Raw genomic sequence first — 23,059 nt, 5'->3', positions numbered from 1 at the left:
TGGACAAGACGAGTGATTAACGTCATAGCAGGGTTTAATTTGGAAGGTCAGCCCTGAGCCAAGTCGAGTCAGTGAGTTCTTTTGTTCATTTCATTTTTGTTTGTTTCGTTTGTCGATTCTTTATTCTCCTACTATCTTTGTAGTTGTTTGTTCTGCCTCATCTATTGTTTTCTTCTTTTCTTTGCCATTTTTCATTAATAAAATTTAGCTAAATAGTTTGTCAGCTTGTTGTGTTTTAATTGTTCGTAGTTTGCACTCGAATCTTGATTTTACTACCTTTCAATTAGTTGCTAAATGATTTTAAAATTTTCAGGGTTCTGTTTAATTTTGTTAATTCTGTCTTGTTTGATTTTATTTTTGTTCTGATTTCTGTTGAGTTGTTGTTTGGTTTCAATTAAATAATCTGTGCTTAGTGCTATTAACCTGATTTCAGTTTTCAGTAGTTATTGTCTTAGATTTAATTCCATTTGTTAATCAAAGAGCTGTTTGGTTATAGCTGAGTAGGGTAGATCTTTGCTTAACCATGGTCAATCCTTGACCAATTATCAGGGTTGGAGGTTTGGTTTGACTAGGTTAGTAAATTAGAAGCCAAATAAAGGGTAATTTAAGGAATGCGGTTCAGGGAATCTTTGGGGCAACAGAAATTGGAAGCTACTAGAAGCACCTAGAAGGGGTTCTAAGTGGAATTTCGAATTGTTAAATGAAAACTTGGGTGGCAAGTCACAACTCCAGGGATACTTAAGCAAAAGCCAAAATTAAGTAAGGACCCAAGAGAAAAATGAAAATCTGAAGGTTGCCCTAGACTTTGTCTATAAAAGGGCAATACCTTGCCTTACAATAGAAGTTTGGAGAAGTTTAAAACTCTGAAAAGTTTAGAGAGGGAAAAATCTGAGAAAGTTTAGAAAATTTCAGATCTGAAAAGTTCAAAATTCAAATCCTAAAACTTAGAGAAATCAAAAATTAAAAAAAAAAGGACAATTCAAATTATTAGAGTGATCTTAAGTTCCAGTTGCTGAGTTAACCTTCTAGCTTACATAAGGTTGAAAATGACGTGAATATTCCTTGTATTTTTGTAGTTGAAGTTTCAGGAGCCCCTGGGTTGATTTCTGAGTTTTAATTTGGTTCATTCAAGTTGTTTTTGGTTGCTTACTGGTGCTATTCCTCTGAATTCAATTCCTCGGTGGTTTGGTATCATTTCTGGGTTGAAAATTGGTTTTAAGCTGCTGGTTCCTGTTACTGCTGAAGCTAAGCTTGCTGTCTCATTTTTCCTTGTCTATTTCCTATTCCAGGTACAAATTTTGATCTCTACATAATGTGAAACTCAGTCCTGAGGATGAAATGAAGCAGCTCCTACATTAGTTTTCACTTGTGTTAAATACTTGTTCCTGATCATGTATCTTACTTACTAATGATGTAATTCTTATTGTTTGTTCCCTTAGAATGGTTTAAAACTCAAGTTGTAACTATTGATGGACTTTTAACACTATGAAATGCTCGGATTCTGCTGTTCGGTGTAGAGTCGTAAATTAATTCACAATCCATGATAGTTTGAATGTATAGGCAAATTAGATTTGTCAAACTTTATTGCTATTGAATAAATGTGAGCCAGATATATGAACTAGGTTGAGCAGTAATAATAGAATTGGTCTTGCATGAAACATGAAGGTTATTAGGAATTTGGCTCACAATCACATAGATTCCTTTTAATGCTTTCCAGGTTTACTATCATAATTGAGGAGTTAATTCAAATCTGGAATTCGGATTTAATATAGCTTACTTCCATGAGTGTCAAATTGACTAGCTAATAGATGTTTAAATTAGTTCCTAGTTAATTCATGATCCATGCTCAAATGGTTGACTTTGTTTTTAAATCTCTTTCTTGTATTCATTCGAATCTAGTTAAGAAAATTGCAAATTTAAAATCAGTTGTTCATACGCCCAGTAGCTATAAATGCTGGAATTTGATTTCCAGATCTCTCTCATATTCCATTTAGATGTCCCTTCTGAATTGGGCCTGCCCTGAGCCCAGGCTAATACTGCCGAATTGGGCCAGTTTCTGCATCCCTGAGGGCTAATCTGGAAGCCCTCTTTCTATGCGCCTCTCCTGAGGGCTGAGCCTATTTTAGGGCCAGGGCAGATGTACTAAATGATCCATTAAATCATTTGAATATTGTAGCCTTGGGCCTTCCAAGTTAGGTAGCAAATTTGAATTAAGGGGTCTTCAATGAATGAAGATCCTCTTGTTTGAATTTGGACTTGTTCTTGAGGCCCAAGTTTGTTTGAATGCTTTTAATAATAGTTCATTAATAATTTTAATTAATTAGGCCTTTAGAGACAATCTTTAATAGAGAATAATAGTCCCTTTAGGATGGCCTTAAAATAAAACGAGGTGCGCCGCGCCAAACAAAATTCATAAATTGTGTGGCCCTCTTTAATTACTTCTATAAAAATATTTAGAAATCGGGTAAGCCATTTAGCAAATTTCCATGGCTTCCCGCAAAGATATCAACACGCTAGTTGCTTTAGGCGCGTCATTTAATAATTTTACCTTCCTAAATTCGGGTGTGCATTTCATGTGACCCAAATCCAAATCTCAAAACGTTGAATAAGAGGTGTCAAGGATCCGGGTGCATTTCATGTGACGTGATCCAAAAACACGCTCTTAAACGGCGTTCACTTTCGTAAAAATAACGAAAAATGGTAAATAATCTTAAAAAATTGCATTATAGGTTGGAATATGTATAAAATCCAGATTTTTAGCCAATTATAATAATTTAAGCGACCGTGCTAGAACCACGGGATCCGGGGGTGCCTAACACCTTCCCTCGGGTCAACAGAATTCCTTATTCAGAATTTCTGGTTCGCAGACTCCAATTGGGAAGTCGAATTTTTCCTCGATTTGGGATTTAAATTAAATCGGTGACTTGAGACACCAAAAGCCAATCCTTTTCCAAGTGGTGACTCTAAAAATAAATAAATAATCCCATTTCGAATAATGTCACTTTAAATGGAAAAACTCCCTTATACATTTATCCTTCGGGGTAGGTGTGTAAAAAAGGAGGTGTGACACATGTTGGTCCCAACTGTCTTCCACTGTGGCTTCATTATTCAAACTCAGAACTTTCATGTCACTGAAAAGGTCTTTCAAAGGTCCATGTCCTAGCCAGTTATCATTCCAAAAGGATGTTTTCCTCCCATTCCCTACTACAATAGAAATATTTTCAGCAAAAAGAGGCCAATAAGCCCTGATGGACCTCCAGACACTAACCCCGTATGTTGTTGTCACTGCTCTAGGTATCCATTGTCCCTCTAGTCCATATTTTTCAATGATGACCTGTCGCCATAAAGTTTCATCTTCCCTGCCAAACCTCCAAAGCCATTTCATGAGTAGGCTTTTATTATGTAGTCTTAAGTTTCTTATGCCTAAGCCCCCAGATTTCTTGGCTTGTGTCAAAACCTTCCAGTTAACCAAGTGATAACCTCCCTTCTCTTTATTTCCTTGCCAGATGAAATTCCTTCTCATAACATTAATCCTTTTCTCTATTTTTGTAGGAATTGGAAAAAGGGACATCATGTATGTGGGAAGTGCATCTAAGACACTATTAACCAATGTTACTCTGCCCCCCAGGGATATGTACTGGCTTTTCCACTTCGCCAATCTTTTCTCACATCTTTCTAACACCCTACTCCAAATGTCTAACGACTTGTTTTTAGAACCCAATGGCAAACCTAAGTAGGTTGTAGGAAGAGTTCCAACTGTGCATCCAAGAACGCCTGTCAGTCTTTGTATAGCAGTTACCTCATTTACTGGAAAAATAAGGCTTTTCCTCCAATTGACATGTAGACCAGAGACTGCCTCAAAAATTGTTAGAATTATCTTGAGATGTCTTAACTCTTCTTCTTTTGCATCACAAAATACCAAAGTATCATCTGCATATAGTAGATGAGTTACCTCCATTCCACCTACACTACTTGCCACCTTAAAACCAGTCATCCACCTATTGTTATTTGCTACCTTTATCATGTTATTTAGACCCTCCATTGCTATTAGGAACAAAAAGGGGGAAAGAGGGTCACCCTGTCTCAAACCTCTATGTGAAGGGAAGAAACCTTCTGGGGAACCATTGATGAGAACAGAGAACCTGACTCAGCTTATGCAGAAGAGCATCCATTTAATCCACTTTCTTCCAAAACCCATAGATTTCAGCATTTTAAGAAGAAAAACCCAGCTCACATGATCATATGTTTTCTCAATATCAAGTTTGCAAAGAATTCCAGGTATCTTCATCTTTAGCCTTGAATCAACACATTCATTAGCCACTAGTGCTGCATCCATTATCTGTCTCCCCTTTATGAAAGCCATCTGATGCCTATTCACTAGCTTGGGGATCACTGTTTTCAATCTCTCGGTCAAAACCTTAGAAATAATTTTGTACACATACCCAATTAAGCTAATAGGCCTAAAATCTCTTAACTCTCGAGCTCCAGTCTTCTTTGGTATAAGGGCTATATATGATGCATTAAAGCTCTTCTCAAAAAACTCCTGTGTATGAAAATTTCTCAAGGTTTGCATAACATCTTCCTTTACGATATCCCAGCAATAATGAAAAAATCCCATAGTATATCCGTCTGGCCCAGGTGCTTTGTCTGAAGCACATAATTTTACCCATGCGCATACTTCATCCTCTTCAAATGATCTTTGTAACCACTGCTTCTCACCCTCACTTATACAAGGACAATCAGCCAAAACAAACTCTGGTCTCCATTCCTCTGTTTCAGTGTAAAGTTTTTGGTAGAAGGATAGAATTTCCCCTTTTATAGTCTCTGGATTCTCCATCGTCATACCATTAACTTCTAGCTTATCAATTGTGTTATTTCTCCTGTGTGCATTTGCCATTCTATGAAATTTTTTTGTGTTCCTATCCCCTTGCTTGAGCCAAAGAACTCTAGATCTCTGTCTCCAAGCTATCTCCTCATTTTTTGCTATATCTTCCAGCTCCATGAACATGCTGGCCTTCTGCAAAAGCTCATCTTCAGATAGATTTCTAGTTTCCTGTACAACATCCATTTCTACCATGGAACTTAGAAGTTGAGTTTTCCTTACTTCAAAGTTGCCATGATTTGTACCATTCCACTCTTTTAGTTTTCCTTTCAGCATCCTCAATTTGCAGGCCAGAATATAATCAGGTCTACCATGTACCTCAAAGGAAAGCCACCACGTTTTCACCATGTCACTAAAACCTGCCACCCCGAGCCACCAGTTCTCGAACTTGAAATAAGACTTATGATTCTCCCAATCTCCACATTCTAACAGTAAGGGAGCATGGTCAGAAGAGACTCTAGGTAACAGTGTTTGGGAAATATTCCTGAATTCATCATTCCATTTCGTAGAGAATAGAAACCTGTCTATCCTTGAAAAAGCTTGCTGATTGTCACCCTTTGCCCAAGTAAAACTTCCTCCGATAAGAGGAGGATCCACCACTTCCATGTCATTAATGAAATCAGAGAACTCTATCATGGATCTTGTCATTCTCCTACAATTGCTCCTCTCATTTACAAATCTAGTTGTGTTAAAATCCCCGCATATTACCCAGGGACTATCAAAAAGTCCCCTAGTATCTGCAATTTTCATCCACATAAGTTGTCTTTCCACCCTGCTGCAAGGTGCATATACCCCTGTGAGGTGCCATGAGAACTCCTCTGTCATCGAGCTGAATCTACAAATAATTGTGGATATTCCAGTGGTGATCACCTCTCCTCTCCATGCCCTATTATCCCATAAAATAAGAATTCTCTCACTTCTCCCATTTGATTGCAAGCAACCAAACTCTACCCTTCTATTGGTCCATATTTGCTTGACTAATGGTTCAATATTTCCCTCTAGCTTAGTTTCTTGAAAGCAATAAATGTCTGCTTTCCACCTTTGTATCAAACTGTTCACTAACCTTCTCTTTTTCCTTCTATTCAATCCCCAAACATTCCACGAGATAATTTTTATCTTCATGGTTCACTTCTGGAATAATTGTTATCTTCATGGTTCCCTTCTAAGTCAAGCTGTTTTTTAAGCATGTATAGATGAGCCATAGCCCATAAGGTAGTTTATTTGAGCAATTTAGTCCTCCAGCCTGAACATGCAGGCTTCATTGGTTGAACCCTATATAACTATTAACCCTTATTTGTGGAGGCTTCAGTACTCTCACCCTCTTTGGAAATTGTTTACCCCTGTATATGCCTAAAAAGGAAAGACATACGTACCACACTTCAAGTTGTCCACATATATACCGAGAAAGTTTCAAATCATAAGTAATAAGAAGATATGTAGCGAAGAATCATCAAATTTTCAGTGCTTCAGAGCGTTCCTTGTAAAGAAATTTTAGAATGGACCAGCCGTTCACTCTTGCAAGGAGAGCAAAAATAACAAGGGAGGTACTTCCAAACACTGCTTTCAGCTTCAAATACTCTCTTTTTTTCCAAATAATACAAAGCAGAACTGCATTCTCAAATCAAGTGAAGTTTGCCCGCAAAAGAGGTTCATTTGTAAATTAGCTAGAACTAAAATGAAGAGTGATTGTGTATGTTCTTTCATTTATGTGGCAATTTAGGTGAAATCTTCAAGAAATTACAAGGCCCCAACCTGAATTTTAGCATCAGAACAATAGCTCGACAAAATGAAAAATAAAACTGGGTATTGAGTAACATGTATTCACAGTCATTTTAAGGATAATGTATACGTAACGAAACACCATACATTCTTCATAAGATATTACATGTCAGTATTTAATCAATCCCAAGCTCTTCAACCAGGGGAGCACCTCAGACAAACCTTCTTTCAAACTTCTCGGGTGGTAATCCAGTTCTGCCTTCGCCTTATCACAAGAGTAAGACCACTGATGTCTAAGCACGGAAACAGTCTGTTCAAGATGATGTATAGAGAGGTAATACGAATTAAGGTCCAATGCAAGCTAATGAGTTAGTAAAAAAGAAAAGAAATGTAGGTCAGCCAAAACCACAATGCATGGAACATGTAAAATCCCTTCAATGTCATCATCTGATTTTGGGATGGGTGAAAAATTTGGCCTGCTTATGTGCTGATATCATTGTCTACTTCTGTTAGGTGCAGCAAATACTAAATCTTTTCGCAGCTTGTTAAATAGCGACCGTTTTCAAAAAAAGAAGGCCGAGCAAAGAGGCACACATACTGCCCTAGTTATGCAAATGCAGAGTCCAGAAGTAGAGGTTTAGTTTGAGAAATAAGGAGTCAGACATAAGCAACATAACAATGGTTGTCATACATATAAATTAGATACATAATATTATTCCTGTACATTTTATGATAAGTAATAATCCCGAACTATAAGCCACGAAAAAGGTCTACTAGATATGCTAAGAAAGCAATGTGTCACACATAGAGCCAAATGCGAAGGCGCCACTATCCACGTCAGAGTAACAGATCTGCAGCAATTTAAGCAGGTAAAGTGGAGACAAGTAACAATGCAGCCATTCGAACTTGATCTTCAAGAATAAATTTGGCAAGTACCTTAAAAGAAAAATAGAAAAGAAAGCTAAGCCCTATGTATCTGTCATTGTGATATTGCTGCATTAAACCAATTTTCTCTTTTGCCGACTGTTGGGTATCGACTCTCAAACAACTCAAGACATACTCCGCTAAGAAAACCGGTATAACAACTAAAAACTTGAAGCATCAATCTGTTTCTTACCGGAGGACTGATTAGAGGAAGCTTTCCTGTTAATTTGGAGAAAAGAACTGATATCCATCCGTAAGCTTCAATAATAAGTAGGGGGATGCCAAACAAAGGCTTCTTTGTCCGAGTGATCATGGCAGCTATGTCAAAAACTTCCTTAAATGATGCATTCTCCCCAGTAAGAAGATATCTTTCACCTGGTTTGCCTTTGTCCATAGCTGCAATATGCCCGTCAACCACATCATCAACATGGCTAAAAGAAAACCTGTCATTTGCTTGGCCAATGTAACCAGGTAAACGCCCATTAAAGCGTTCAATTATCTGACAAAGCAATATCCGACAACTTAATATCACATAAATTTCATATGTTTGACAAATAAAATTACAGCAGCTAATTAGTAAAATTGCTAAATACTACAATTGCAAGATGAAAACTGACCTCAAAATTTTTGTTTGTTGCAACTTAATTTTTACCTTTTTTAGTTGGTTAATACCCTTCAAATTTACACATTAAGGAAGTTTTCCCTTCGGTTAGATTTTATTTGATTCATCGGCAAATAGAAAATTCCTGTTTATCTCCTTTTTACCACTTTTCCTCATCTTCTTCCTTCTCACTCAAAATTTCTTTTCTGTCAGAGCCGTATTGGCAAACTTCATGCTTCATTTCTCCTCTTCATATTTTCTTCACAAATTCCTCTATCCTACTCCTTTCTCCTTCTCTGCTCTTTCCCCTTACTTTTGTTTTTTTTCTTTTTCTCCAAAGGATTCTCCATTTTCATTTTCCTTCTATACTTCTTCATCTTCTTCCTCCACCCATCTCCAATTTCTCATCATACATTGTCTAGACAAGTCTAATGATGCACCTCTTCTACCCTTCTGCTACTTTCCAGCCACTTATTTCTATTTTCTATTTTGTATCTTCCATTCTTTCACTTACAACCAAAGTCGGTAAAAGAAATTTAAACGATTAGTTGCTAATTCTAGGGAAAAGGAGGAAACTGAATTAAATACAAACGACCCCTCTTACCAAATGAGAAGTTCGGCATCATTGAACGTGTTTTAGTCTTGGGTGAAGCAGTCATTTTGCATTCAATGATAAAACAATTAAAAGTTTTTAATCAACTACAAGAACATTGCCAGTGTAGCTATTACCAAAATCCATAACATCAAAACGATTACTTTTGATCTCAACCATTAATTGAAATATACGTAGTTCCAAACATCATGCTCAATCAATGAAAGGGAGGAAAAAGGATGAAACATTTACCATACGCGCAACGACATTTCCAGCTGTGACCTTTCCTGGACCATATATAACTCCTGGATAAACAGGCACTATTGTCATTCCTTCAGATGCAGCATCTAATGCAACTTTATCAGCAACAACTTTCGATTTCTCATACTCCGTACAGAAGAATTTTCCACTGTGGGTCTGTATTCAATAATATCTAGTCAAACTTTTGTGATAAAAGCACATCCAGACATATTAAATTCGTCACTTAAGTGAACTGCCCATCTAGAACTAGAAGCTCAAAATGTTAAAACATGAGAACATCTATTTATTTGAGGTATAGGTATGTAGCTTGCCTACTAAACGTGTGGGCCTAGTTCTTTTTCTTGGGATAATATTAGTGTTTAGTGTTTATAGGTGACGATGAAACTCAAACACAAGACTTTTGCTTGCTGTGATACGTGAACCGTCTCATCCAAAGCTTACATTGTTAAAAAGGAACAAATTTATTTATTATACATCTGCAACAAAAGTTGATCAGCTCTCGTACCTGAGTTTCATCGGCAACATATCCGTCAGTTGATCCCAAGGCAAAAAACGATGATGTGTACACAATTTTCTCTATAGTGCCCGTTTCTTTATAAGCTTGCAACACATTCTTCAGCCCTCCAACATTGACCTATAAATGCAATTGAATAACATTGTAAATTCTAAAAGCAGCTATAATGGATACTTAAAAGTAGCAATAAAGAGTACACTTAGTATGGTTCGTGAAAGATATTTTCCTAGATGAAGTCATCAGTATTTGTAACATGTTTGTCCAAAGAAAATATTATGAATTGAAGTCATTTTCTTAGTTCCAACTGTTCCTCCTCATCGCTAGCTTCAATAGACATTATGGTCAATCTGTAAGAGTACTAAAGTATCACAAAAACCTATCCATTCCACCATCATTTATTACACAAAAATATCAGAAAAAGACTATTCTTATAGGCTATCCGCTATCATTCCATCATCAATTAATACTCAGAAGTATCATAAAACACTATTCTTATAACCTACATTTAAATCTATCTAAGTTTAAGTTTTAAACTTACACAATGGATCCCTTAAAAGATAATTGCAAATAACTCTATTTAATATCATAGATAGTAATAAATGGTAAATAACTTATTATAGCATGTTAAATTACACAAATGGTGTACAAATCATTAGATTGTCTGTAAATAACCTAAATCTATCTAAATACCACACGTCACCTTCTTTTACACCTAAACACTGAAAAATATTTTTAAGAAATAAAACAATATCTACGAAAAACATTTTCCGCCACGCCAATCACATTAGGAATTTGTGCTCACGGAGCTGAATCTAGAAGGATCCGGAAGCCAAGGCTCGACTAAGGCGGCAGCGTGAAATATGACGTGGCAACCGGAGCAAGCCAGAAGGAGTGACTGATAATCTGTAACATCTCCGAACACAAGCTCTAGAGTTCCGTGGCTGCTTCCGCCGTCAGTAGGCGGAGGTAGAGAAGAAAGGTCGCTTGTACGGCGGACGAAGGCTTTAACATGGTGTCCGCCGTTGAATAACTGGTTGCATAGCCGTCCACCTAGGTAACCGGAAGCGCCGGTCACCAGTACGACTCTCTTCTTCATTTCCTGTGTACTTTTCAAGTTCTTAGTCAACCATTAGACATTTTAGACTGGGGACCAGGCTTTGAGTTTTTATGCATAAATTTTGCAGTGAAGGGCTTTGATTTTGAATGTATTTCGATTCAATCACCGCAGAGTTTTTATTTTGAGTTACAAGCACCAATTGGAGAAACCTACTACTCTTTTCAACTTTTCATGCCATCAAGTTAAAATGTTTATTCATTTTGACACACTGTGACAATGTACTCACATAATTAGTAGAAAAAAATCCTAGTTATAAATATTGGCACCAAATAACCAACAAATATATTACAACAATAATGTGTATACCAAAATATATATCTAAACTTTTTTTTCCTTCTTTGTCTATAATTCTATATCATAATATATATATTAAAATTTTATTTTTCTTCTTTGAATATATCTATATGTATAACACAAAAAGAATTATATTATTTTGTATATTACCATGTATAATACATCAAAAATAATGTGTATATCACAACTTTATTTTTCTTCTTTGTGTATATTAACTATATATCAAAATTTTATTTTTATTCTTTGTATATCAAAATGTAGATCAAAAAATTATTTTTCTTCTTTGGATATCTCATTATATAACACATAATTTCTTGTAGATATACACAAATATATATATGCTAAAATTTATTTTCGTTCTTTGTATGCAAATTTCTCCTCCTTTATGGTCTTCAAAAAGTAGCAGCCCACTAACACTAAGATATATAGTGATACAGAGCCCTTGCCTTCCTTCCTTTAACAGAAACATATAAATCCAGTCCAAATGTGGCCTTGAGAAACAAAATAAAAAAAGTTCTTTTGACTTGAAATAATAAGTTCATGATTTGGAATAGCCTCAACTAATTTTCTCTTGTTATGAAATACTTAATTATGGTGGATGTTTACTCTTCTCTATTATCTCCATAACTCCAATTACTCTAATACTTGTGGAGTTATAATTGTAACTCCATAACCTCCTCTATGATCTCAAATGCTTAATGACATGTTTATAGTATTATTTGGTATACCTCTATGTAATACTATAAATAGAGGATGGGAAGTGATATTGTATATGCTTGAAACATACACTTGAGTACATGGAAGAAATAAGAATCTCTCCTCTCTTTCTCTCTATATCTCTTAGCTTGTTTTCCTTGTTCTATATTGTTACTTTAAGCTTAGTTTTATAACACGTTATCGGCACGAAGTCTCTAACCTCAAAGTTAAATTCCACTTCTGGTGAGGTATATCTCCATAATCTATTATCAAAATTATCAAGCCTAATAATTCTTTTGAATTTTAATATCAGATATACATATGAGTATATTCCGCCGAATGAATGTTGTTTCCTTATTTTTGTTGTAATGTTTCATCATAATATAAACTTGAACATCATTTTTGTTCATGAATATAATATTGTTAAACTTTCGTGAACAAAATAATATATGGCATGTTGTAGATAAAAAAATCAACAAAAATTATACTTTATTATGTATGCTTATGGTTTTACCTTATAATACATTTTTAGTATATCTAGTATAATGATTATACATTAATTTACTTTCAAATATAATATAATAATAATAATACTCGTAACTCTTTTATTTTAAAAGATAAAATATTAGTACAAAAAGTATATACTACACCAAAATTTTCATTGATGATAGTTCTTATCAAATTAACATGTGGAATCATTTCTATATGAAAAGCATATAATAGTAGATAGTTGATAGAGATTTGTCCACTATTTTTTTGATTTTCTAATTGACTTAAAGGTTCTGCTGTATCTCTTTGTTTTTCTAGAGAGCATAATACTTAGTATCCACAAAAGTGCATGGTAACTAGTATTACTATTATTCTATTTGATACAGCATTTTTCCTTAATGTGCTGGTTATATCACTTTCATCTTGAGGGGTTCTTATTGCAGCAAAGACCACATGTGAATTTTTAATATTATTTTTTATTTTTATATATCTATTTGACACTTATTACTTAGCTGATTTGAGTAAACGAAAGACTATTATTGAGAATTATATCCAAGAGGCATTATGAAGAGCTTAACTCAAGAGGTAAGCATTTTCTTCATATTTGAAATTGTTTTTGTCCGTTGCTGTTAATAATATCAACTTCAATGAGTTCAAGTCGCAATGCATCATGAGGGTAAGACATCGGGATTAAGTCCTGATGCTCCATGATGATAAGAGTTGGTTTGAATCCTAATTCATTATGGCCTAACATGCCTTTATATTGGTAAGGCATTGATTTTGAGTCCCTGTCACGATCCAAAATCCAACTAGTCGTGATGGCACCTAATTCAACCCCGCTAGGTAAGTCAATTAACGACTATCCAAGTTAAAGAGATTTATCAAGAAAAGAAGTGATAATACAATTGCTTTTATACAAGAATTTTTCAGAAACTGGTAGTACAAATCATGAGCTTCTGAGATTAGAATTTACAAAGAGGGTATGAAATAAATACATCATCTGTTCGAAATATCCATAAACAGATTTTTATAATCTAGGCTACCATAAACAAGATGCAATTATAACCGGAACGTAAGTACATCCTCAAATCCAGCTCCCGTCGAACACAGCAACACCAGCAGCCAACATCTGCACGCAAGGTGCAAAAGTGTAGTATGAGTACAACCGACCCCATCTACTCAATAAGAAACAAAACTAACCCTAGGTTGAGAGTAATGACGAACTGGAATAAAGGTCGGAGTCCAACACCAATAGCCAACAATAGTTCATAACAATATAATGAAAGTAGTAAAAGAAGTAGCTCATATCATTCTCAGTTCCAGAAAAAATAGGCCTGCTTTTCAAGTATATTAGTGAAAACCCAAATCTTTTACCGAAATCGCCAAAAAAATATGAGTAAGTTTGAAAACCAAAAATTTTCCAAAAAGGTTTCAACAGGTAAATGTTTCATTTTAAAATAGCATGAGGAAAATACATCTCTATGCCTATATGTTAATACGCGTGATAAGTTATGAATGACGTGATACTGTACAACACGAGAAAAGTTGCATCTCTATGTCTGTATGTCAAGTGTGCATGTCAAATGCGATGCGACTCAGTGATAAAAACCATATGCATACAATTCATCTCTATGCATGTATGTCAAGTGTGTATGTCAAATGAGATGCGACTCGGTGATAAAGACCATATGCGTACTCTCAGAGTATCAATTCACTCAGTTCTCCCAGTCACGCAATCCTCACAGCCACTCAGTCCTCAGAGTCACTCAGTCCTTACAGTCACTCAATCCTCACAGTCAATCCTCACAGTCAATCCTCACAATTGGTAGGTACTTACACTCACTGGGGGTGTGTATAGACTCCGGGAGGCTCATTCAGTCCAAGTGCTATAACAAGCCAATCTTGGCATAAATCAATAAAAATATACTACGGCGTGCAGCCCGATCCCATAAACATCCTCACCATTAGGCCATTGGCCTTACTCAGTCATCAATCTCTCCAGTCTCTCGGGCTCTCAATGTCATGAAAAATCAGCCCAAAAATAATTATGTGATATATCAATAAATGGTAACAGAGACTGAGATATGATATGCATATGAATGTGTATGAGTGAGTATGTAATGCAATGAAAGTAGATAGCTCAACAACAGAATTAACCTCAGTGGGTCCCAACAGGATAAGCATGTAACCCATACATGGTTTCTAACATGGATCACAACTCAATAACTCTAATACATAGAGATTTCATGGTTACAGATAAGATCAGGTAACTATGCAGTACCACAGGAATAACGAAGTTACAATTCACACGGTGCACGCCCATACGCCCGTCACCTAGCATGTGCATCACCTCAACACCAAACAACATAACACGTAATTCGGGGTTTCATACCATCATCACCAGGTTTAGAAGTGTTACTTACTTTGAACAAGCTAAATCCAATACCAAGCAAGCCAAATAATGCTCCAAAAATGCCATCCCGCACGTACCGACCTTCGAACGGCTAGAAACTAGCCAAAAGCAACTCAAGAATATCAAATAATGCCTAAGGAAGCAATTCCAATTTATTGTAATGACCCGACCGGTCGCTTTGAGCTTTTGTACTTCGCTCGCCAGTTTTTGGGCATGACTAGCCTCGTGTGATGTATTATGACTATGTAAATCCGGAATAGATTTGGAAGAACAATACTCAGTTTGAAGCTTTAAGTATGAAAGGTTTGACCAAGTTTTGACTTTTTAGTATTCGATCTCGGATTTGGATGTATATGATTTGGTTAGCTCCGTTTAGTGATTTTGGACTTGGGAGCGTGTCCGGAATATATTTTGGAGGTCCGTGGTAGATTTAGGCTCGAATTGGCGAAATTCGAAATTTGGCATTTTCTGGTCGGCAGTGGAAATTTTGATATCGGGGTCGGAGTGGAATTCCGAAAATTGTAGTAGGTGTGTTGTATCATTTGTGATGTGTGAGAAATTTTAGGTCCTTCGGACGAGGTTTAATAGACTTTTGGATCGAATTCGGAATTCGGGAGTTTTGGAATTCTTAGGCTTGAATATGAGGGTGATTCGATGTTTGATGTTGTTTTGGGTGTTTCAAAGGTTGGAACAAGTTTGAATAATATTATGGGATGTATTGGCATGTTTGGTCGGGGTCCCATGAAGCTCGGATAAGTTTTGGAAGAGTTTTTGGAAGATTGTCGCGTTTTGAGCATTAGCATGTAATGATCTAAAGGTCTATTTTTAGTTCTAGAGATCGAAATTTAATTTCGAGACCTCCAGAATTTTGATAATGAATTATAGGAGTGATCTGGAAAACTTGGTCTAATTTCATCAAGTCGCGATTGGGTTTTTGACGCGAATCATGAGTTAATTGCTTAACAAGCAAAATGGGTATCGCACTGAGCAAATGAGCTCCGAATTGAGTTTCGATTGAAGGACTATGTTTGTATTATTATTTTTTTACTCATAGAAACAAGAATCATTGAATTCCAAGTTCGTATGATGGAGTTAGAGCCTTTTTAGTGAAATTAAAGACTTCTGGTGCATCAGATCTGGTGTGCACATTTAGCGACCAGATTGGACCACTTTTAGCGACGAGAATTAACTTTTAGCGACCAGAATCGGGTTTATTAATGTTGTTATGTTTTTTTAGCTCATTTTGACCTTTTTTTGTGAAAGAACACGGCTTGGGGCGATTTTTGAGCAAGAAATCATGGGAAATCTTAAGGTAAGTCACTAGTGATCATTTCTACTCCATAATATTGAATTATCATCGAATAATCTGACTAGATTACATGTTTTTGAGGTGTAAATTGGGGATTTGAACCTAGGGATTTGAAAATAAGATCTGAAGATTTGGAGGCCGAATTGTTATCGGAATTTAGTAATTTTGGTATGGTTGGACTCGTGGTTGAATGGATTGTCGGATTTTGTGAGTTTCATCGGATTCCGAAGCGTGGCCCGGGGGACAGGTTTGAGCCAAATTCGGGATATTTGGTCTAATTTGATAATTTTCACAGGGAATTCATTCTTTTAGCGTATATTGGTGATAATATACTGATTTTGATTAGATTCAGAGCATTTGAAGGCCGAGTCGAGCGGCGAGGGAATTGCGGAGTAGAATTTCATCCGGATTGAGGTAAGTAATGATTGTATATATTGTCCTGAGGGTATGAAATCCTGGATTTCACATCGTTGTGCTACTTTAAGGAGAAGCACATGCTAGATGGCTTGTTATAGCGCTTGGGCTGTAGGATCCCCTCCAGGAGTCTGTACACCCCTAGTGAGCGCGGGTACCCAGTGTGAGTGATATGATGTAGCCCGAGGGGCTGATTACGAGTGATTGTGAGGTAGCCCGAGGAGCTGGTTCTGTTGATATTTTGCTCGAGGGGCGGTGTATGGTACATGTTTTGCCCGATGGGCTATTTACGTTTCTATCATTTTTACTCACTGTTTTTATCACTCGTTTGAAACTATTGAAAGTTGTTTTAAAAGGGTTTTACTTAAACTGAGCTTGATTTATGATGTAAATGATTTCCGTACTGTTTTGGAAATGTACTGCATTTGCTGTAGTGTTATGACGTGGTTTACGTGTTTTCTTACTGCTCAGCTTTCATTTACTTTTATTACTTACTGAGTTGGCGTACGCACATTACTCCCTGCACCTTGTGTGCAGATTCATGTATTTCTGAACCCGGTAATGGATGTTGATTGCTCAGTGGCAGATCATCGGAGTTGGCAAGGTAGCTGCCCGACGTTCGCAGCTCTTCTCTTCTCCCTCTTGTCTTAGACTATTTTTAGTATATTTTCAGACTTTTCGTAGCATTCAGACCTTAGTAGATGCTCGTGACTTGTGACACCCCAATGTCGGGCTTGTGTATTTACATCACAACCGGGTCGGTTTTAGGGTCAAGTTGGTATTAGAGCCTAGGTTACATAGGTCTCATGAGTCATGAGTAGGTTTAGTAAAGTCTCGCGGAACGGTACGGAGACGTCTGTACTTATCCTCGGGAGGCTGCAGAACCTTTAGGAAATCACACATTCTTGAATTCTTATCGTGCTTCCTTGATTCATCTTGAAATGTAACTCTTGAAATTCTTTCCACGCATTCGTGTGCGCACATGAGCGCTCGGTATTAGATGTGCATCGACAGCTTGTGATTTTCTGGTTGAGGAGCGAGATGTGATCTTGGCATGTTGATGATGGGCTTGTCTAGAGGACTTGAGGCCGGATTTCGCTTGTAGTTTGAGCACTGAGGCGTTGATTGTGTGAGCACGTGTTTTTGGATTTATATGTTCGGTAGTGTCCCTATTAGTGGAAGTGATGGATGGATGGCTACATGATGAGCATGATGTGACTGCAAGATGTGTTCATATGATTTGGATGTGACAAGAAGGGTCTGCTTGAGGGTAGAAAGAGCTATTTGGTGCTTGAATTCCATCTTGATTTGATGTGTAGCCCCGAGTTATGGGTGTGTTGAAGGATCTTTCCATGTTTTCTAGTTGGGAATGAAGTATATTTCATGTCGTGATATGAGTTCAGACTCGAGAAGATTAAGTGATTGCATAATGTTTATGACGGTGGAAGGGTATAAAGAGATGTTAATTTAAGGCGCAGCATGTCGGTTATCTCCTGCGGGGTGTTCTGAGGTTTGTGTGATCCTTATGTTGTTGGTTGGGAGTCCTCTTTTACCAATGAATTGTACATGCTGCAGTTTGAGTTTGGATCGCGTAAGAGAGTTGTCTTGACTATTACGAGGGTGAATGCGAGATTTTTGTAGATGATTAGAAGTACTAAATGGTTTGTGTTGCACGAGCTTATGAAGGGTTTAGTTGAGTCTCACTATGGTATTATGGCAGTAATAGAGTATGGGCATTATGAGTTTTGTGTGTTTTGATCCATGGCTTTGAGCCAAGTGGGGAGTCTGCTATTGATCAGTTGATTGCGCGGTTATGTGCTGAGTTGGTTCCAATTTAGGGTATGCTAGTGAATCAGTTATGACTTACAGAGGTTGAGATCATGGATGACTTGAGTAAAGAAAATTTCGGACAAGGGTTGTGTTATGCTTTATGGGTATATGAGGAACATTGGATGATTTAGTTGTTGTTTGTGAGCAATGTAATGTGTATGGAGCAGGGAAAATCGCTCGGCGGCTTAGAAAAATGGGTTACTTCCTTGGGTAGTTGGAGTGCTAACGGGGTCATAGATCATTCAGTCCATTTGGTCAATCTTATTGAGATTTGAGCCAAATGGATGACTCTCGAGAATGGTTCCAATGGATTACGGTTTATATGGATTAATCGGGGGATCGTTCATGATGTGTAATTGGCTAGAAACTGAGAATTATGTAGGAGGATGCCAAGACTTGTGGCAGTTTCTATATCATTATGGATTCTACATATCAATATCAGGAAGATGAAGGTAAAGGCTTTAGATTCGCAGGAAGTCTCTTCAGGGTAAGTATTTTGTAATGTGGTACTTTTGGGGATATTTGAGGGTGAAATTTCAGTCGGCTTATGAACCTTAGACGGTGTGGCGTTATGCTAAAGTTTGTGGGGTAATTTTGGGTTAAGGATAGCGGTGTACTAGCAAGGAAACGTATCAATTTGAAGGCAATTCGAAAGGAACTCAGAGAATCAGGACAACTTGGTAGTAGGTTAGATCGGCATGGTAATGGATATAATCGGTTCTTGGGTGCTTATGATGCGGTGGGTTTCTACAGGTGTTTCGAGGCAATGCTATTAGGTTTTGATGGCTTGCGTAGCTTGGTTGAGTTAAAGGTATTCAGTCCAGATGGTTAGGTTGTGTGACAGTGGGATTCAGAGAGTTCTTGATGGTTTCTACAATAATTAAGGAGGTATATTTTCTACTGGCGTAAGAAGCATGTGATGTGTAGTGATTTTCTTTTAGATGGGATCAAATGGAAAAGTTCTTGGCCGGTTGAGTACGTAGTTGCTTGTAGCTCGGAGTGGACTATGAAGTTCTCATGTTTATCATAGGATGACATGGTATATGCGGTATGTTGTGTAGGGCTGAGATTTGCGTGTGTAAGGTCAGATGACTAGATAAATGAGATCACTAATTGGTGTGGCTTGATGAGGGTACACATTTCAGAAAGGGAGATGTGTTTGAGTTATGGATACTTCATTGGTATTGCGGCACTATCTTGTCTGATCGACTGCTGATATTCGAAGTTTGCTTGGTGGCACAAGAGAATTTTTGGAGTACCCTCGTGGAATGATCGAGTATTAGAGGTGTATTAGATATTCGGACGGTGGAGTTGGGATCGGATATGGTGATTCGTGTGCTTTATGGACTTGGAGATTAGTAGTTCTCATAAACAAGTTATTTTGTTGTTGTGGACTATAAAGATGTGGGCAAAGCCAGTCAGATGTTGTACGTTCCATGATTCAGTCATTGTGAACTTTCGGAAAGTTATTCATCTATTGTGGGTGACCAGAGTTGATATGGGGTTCATTTGTAGGCCCAATATGGATGGGTGTTCTGCATCGAGTCGGGTATGTTGACTCCAGACTGATATTGTTGAGGGATGTACCATTCAATTGTCATTGAGCTTATTCGTGTTCGGGGAGATCTATGAGTTACCTTTCCGTGTTGCAATGTGTTATGATTTGTTGGTTATAGGCACATGTGGTGCGATTTTATTGGGGTCTCTCAGTGGAATTCAAGCGGGAAAAGTATTGGGTATTGCTCGATGGATGGCATATCGGTTGTGTCCTTTCGGGTTTGTGTGATGTTATGCCATTTGCCTCGCTGTGGTTATGATGATTTGCTTTTGGTACTAGACATCAAATTGCGCGTGGTTGTTGATTTTGAGCATAGCGACTCGAGGTGTTTCATGTGGACCAGTGTTTGGATAGGGTCGCGCATTGCAGCAAAGTTATGTGGAGGTATGATCCTTCGGGTTAGATTTGTGTGTTCTAGTTCTACAATGTGTGATGGGTTCTCAGCATTGTATGGTGGTGGTACTGGTGAGTTTGCGGTACAACTCTCTCATTTGAGTCATTTTTCCATGATTTGAGTACATTTGGACTGTTGCTTATTGGTGCGCGGGTCGCACGCATTGTGGCTTTAGATTGTATTGATGTGTCATGTCATTAGAGCTGTCGTGTTGGATGAGATGAGGATATTGGGATCTAGAATGAATACTATCGGATTCGATTTCAGCATGTTGGAAGGATAATATCGGGATTCGGCTTAGAAATTTACTATAATCGTTGCCAAAGGAGAGGGAGCTTCATGAATGGTTGATCGGAGGAACGATTATGATTCTGCGTGTTTCTCATCATTGGCAGTATATGAAAGTGTTGGAATGAGACTATAATTGGTAAGAGGTTTATTATCGGTATTCGGTTGTTGTGTGCAGCTGATGTGATTAGAAGTTATCGCTACAGGTGTCTGAGTTACGGGGTATATCATGTAATTGCATCTAGGGTTTTAGATATGGTTTGATACAGCTTTTTCAGACTTATTCAGTGTATAGATGTGAGATTCTGATCTTATAGATAGTTTCGGAAGTGGAAAATTGGTTCTAAGGTTATGGGCTAGGGTGAATTACGAAATTTCAGTTATGTTGTGTTATCGGACCTATATGGGATAAGGTGAGTGGGATCACCCCCGAGTATGTGCATGGTAAAGTTACACAGTGATTTGATGGTTTTCGGAACAACCCTGGGCACGTTTGAGGACGAACGTATGTTTAAGTGGGGGAGGATGTAACGACCCGACCGGTTGTTTTGAGATTTTGTACTTCACTCGCCATTTTTCGGGCATGACTAGACCCGTGTGATGTATTATAACTATGTAAATCGTCGGTTTTGGTTTTCAGGATAATCGGAATAGATTTGGAAGAACAATTCTCAATTTGAAGCTTTAAGTTTGAAAGGTTTGACCAAGTTTTGAATTTTTAGTATTCGATCTCGGATTTGGATTTCTATGATTTAGTTAGCTCCATTGGGTGATTTTGGACTTGGGAGCACGTCCGGAATGTATTTTGGAGCTCTGTGGTAGATTAAGGCTCGAATTGGCGAAATTGGAAATTTGGCGTTTTCCGGTGGCAGTGGAAATTTTGATATCGGGGTCGGAATGGAATTCAGAAAATTGGAGTAGCTGTGTTGTGTCATTTGTGACGTGTGTGAAAAATTTTAGGTCATTCGGACGAGGTTTGATAGACTTTTTAATCGAATTCGGAATTCGGAAGTTTTGAAATTCTTAGGCTTGAATCCGAGGGTGATTCGATGTTTTAATGTTGTTTTGAGCGTTTCGAAGGTTGGAACAAGTTTGAATGATGTTATGAGATGTGTTGGCATGTTTAGTTGAGGTCCCATGAGGTTTGGATAATATTTGGAAGAGTTTTTGGAAGATTTTGGCGTTTTGAGCATAAGCATGTAATGATCCAAAGGTCCATTTTTAGTTCTAGATATCGAAATTTGATTTCAAGACTTCCGGAATTTTGATAATTGAATTATAGGAGTGATCTGGAAAGTTTGGTCTAATTTCATCAAGTCGCGATTGGGTTTTTGACACGAATCATGAGTTAATTGTTTAACGAGCGAAATGGGTATCACACTGAGCAAATAAGCTTCGAATTGAGTTTCGATTGAAGGACTATGTTCGTATTATTATTTGTGACTCATAGGAACAAGAATCATTGAATTGCGAGTTCATATGATGGAGTTAGAGCCTTTTTAGTCAAATTAAAGACTGCTGGTGCATCAGATTTGGTGTGCACCTTTAGCGACCAGATTGGACCACTTTTGGCGACGGGAATTTACTTTTAGCGACCACAATCAGGTTTATTAATGTTGTTATGTTTTTTATCTCATTTTGACGTTTTTTTGGTGAAAGAACACGGCTTGGGGCGATTTTTGAGCAAGAAATCATGGGAAATCTTGAGGTAAGTCACTTGTGATCATTTCTACTCCATAATATTGAATTATCATCGAATAATCCGACTAGATTACATGTTTTTGAGATGTAAATTGGGGATTTGGACCTAAGGATTTGAAAATAAGATTTGAAGATTTGGAGGCCGAATTGTTATCGGAATTTAGTAATTTTGGTATGGTTGGACTCGTGGTTAAATGGGTTTGTCGGATTTTGTTAGTTTCGTCGAATTCCGAAGCATGGGCCCGGGGGCCGTGTTTGAGCCAAATTCGGGATTTTTGGTCTAATTTGATAATTTACATAGGGAATTCATTCCTTTAGCGTATATTGATGATAATATACTAATTTTGGTGAGATTCAGAGCATTTGGAGGCCGAGTCGAGCGGCAATGGCATTGCGGAGTAGAATTTCATCCAGATTGAGGTAAGTAATGATTGTAAATATTGTCCTGAGGGTATGAAACCCCGGATTTCACATCGTTGTGCTACTTTGAGGTGACGCACACGCTAGATGACGAGTGTGGGGTCGTGCACTATTGGGGATTGTGACTTTGTCCGTCCCGTATGATTGTTAAATCGCGTATTTGATTGAAAACTGTTTGATATCATTGTGTTTTGGAAAGTATTATCGTGTTTTGGGATGAATGCCATATTTGGGCCTCGTGCCAACTGTTTTGGACCCTTAGGGGATTTTTACTACTATTCCTCTGTTTTGACTTCATATTTGTAATCAGTCATGCTGTATTCTACTATTTTCATAACTCAGCTATATTTACACTGTTTTGATATTTTAAATGATGTTTTGGGCTGAGCATCATGTTTTATTATTTCCCGAATGGCTTAAGAGACTTCTGACTGAATGAGGCTGAGGGCTTGTGTTGTGAGGATATTATGGGATCGGGCTTCACGCCGCAGTAGTGTTGTACTGATTCATGATAATGAGGCCGAGGGCCTGATTTGTTATGCCACGAGGTGGCTTGTTATGAGGTCGAGGGCCTGTTTGATTATACCACGAGATGGCTTGTTATAGCGTTTGGGCTGTAGGAGCCCCTCCAGGAGTCTGTACA

General features: G+C 37.5%; 2 protein-coding genes across 5 annotated transcripts in view; both read right to left on the bottom strand.

The window, feature by feature from the left end:
* Positions 1-4,042, bottom strand: part of LOC109236002 — a 12,050-nt gene extending 8,008 nt beyond the window's left edge. The window contains exon 1 of the mRNA XM_019402240.1: positions 3,085-4,042. Coding sequence (XP_019257785.1) covers positions 3,085-4,042 — 958 coding nt within the window. The remainder of the gene's footprint in view (positions 1-3,084) is intronic.
* Positions 6,559-10,656, bottom strand: LOC109235516 (putative dihydroflavonol 4-reductase). 4 transcript variants are annotated; one of them, XM_019401660.1, is made up of 5 exons: positions 10,296-10,654; positions 9,485-9,613; positions 8,971-9,135; positions 7,719-8,024; positions 6,559-6,911 (listed from the first exon to the last, which is right to left on the bottom strand). In XM_019401660.1, the coding sequence occupies exons 1-5, from the start codon at positions 10,587-10,589 to the stop codon at positions 6,771-6,773; spliced, it is 1,035 nt and encodes a 344-aa protein (XP_019257205.1). In that variant the 5' UTR covers positions 10,590-10,654; the 3' UTR covers positions 6,559-6,770. The 4 variants fall into 4 exon arrangements, with proteins under 4 accessions (XP_019257205.1, XP_019257208.1, XP_019257207.1 ...); XM_019401663.1 differs by having other exon boundaries at positions 6,782-6,894; positions 10,296-10,655; XM_019401662.1 differs by lacking the exon at positions 6,559-6,911 and adding an exon at positions 7,243-7,452 and having other exon boundaries at positions 10,296-10,656.

This window comes from Nicotiana attenuata, chromosome 12, assembly GCF_001879085.1.
Source record: "Nicotiana attenuata strain UT chromosome 12, NIATTr2, whole genome shotgun sequence".
Lineage (NCBI taxonomy): Eukaryota > Viridiplantae > Streptophyta > Magnoliopsida > Solanales > Solanaceae > Nicotiana > Nicotiana attenuata.
This window is presented reverse-complemented; position numbering and strand designations above follow the sequence as displayed.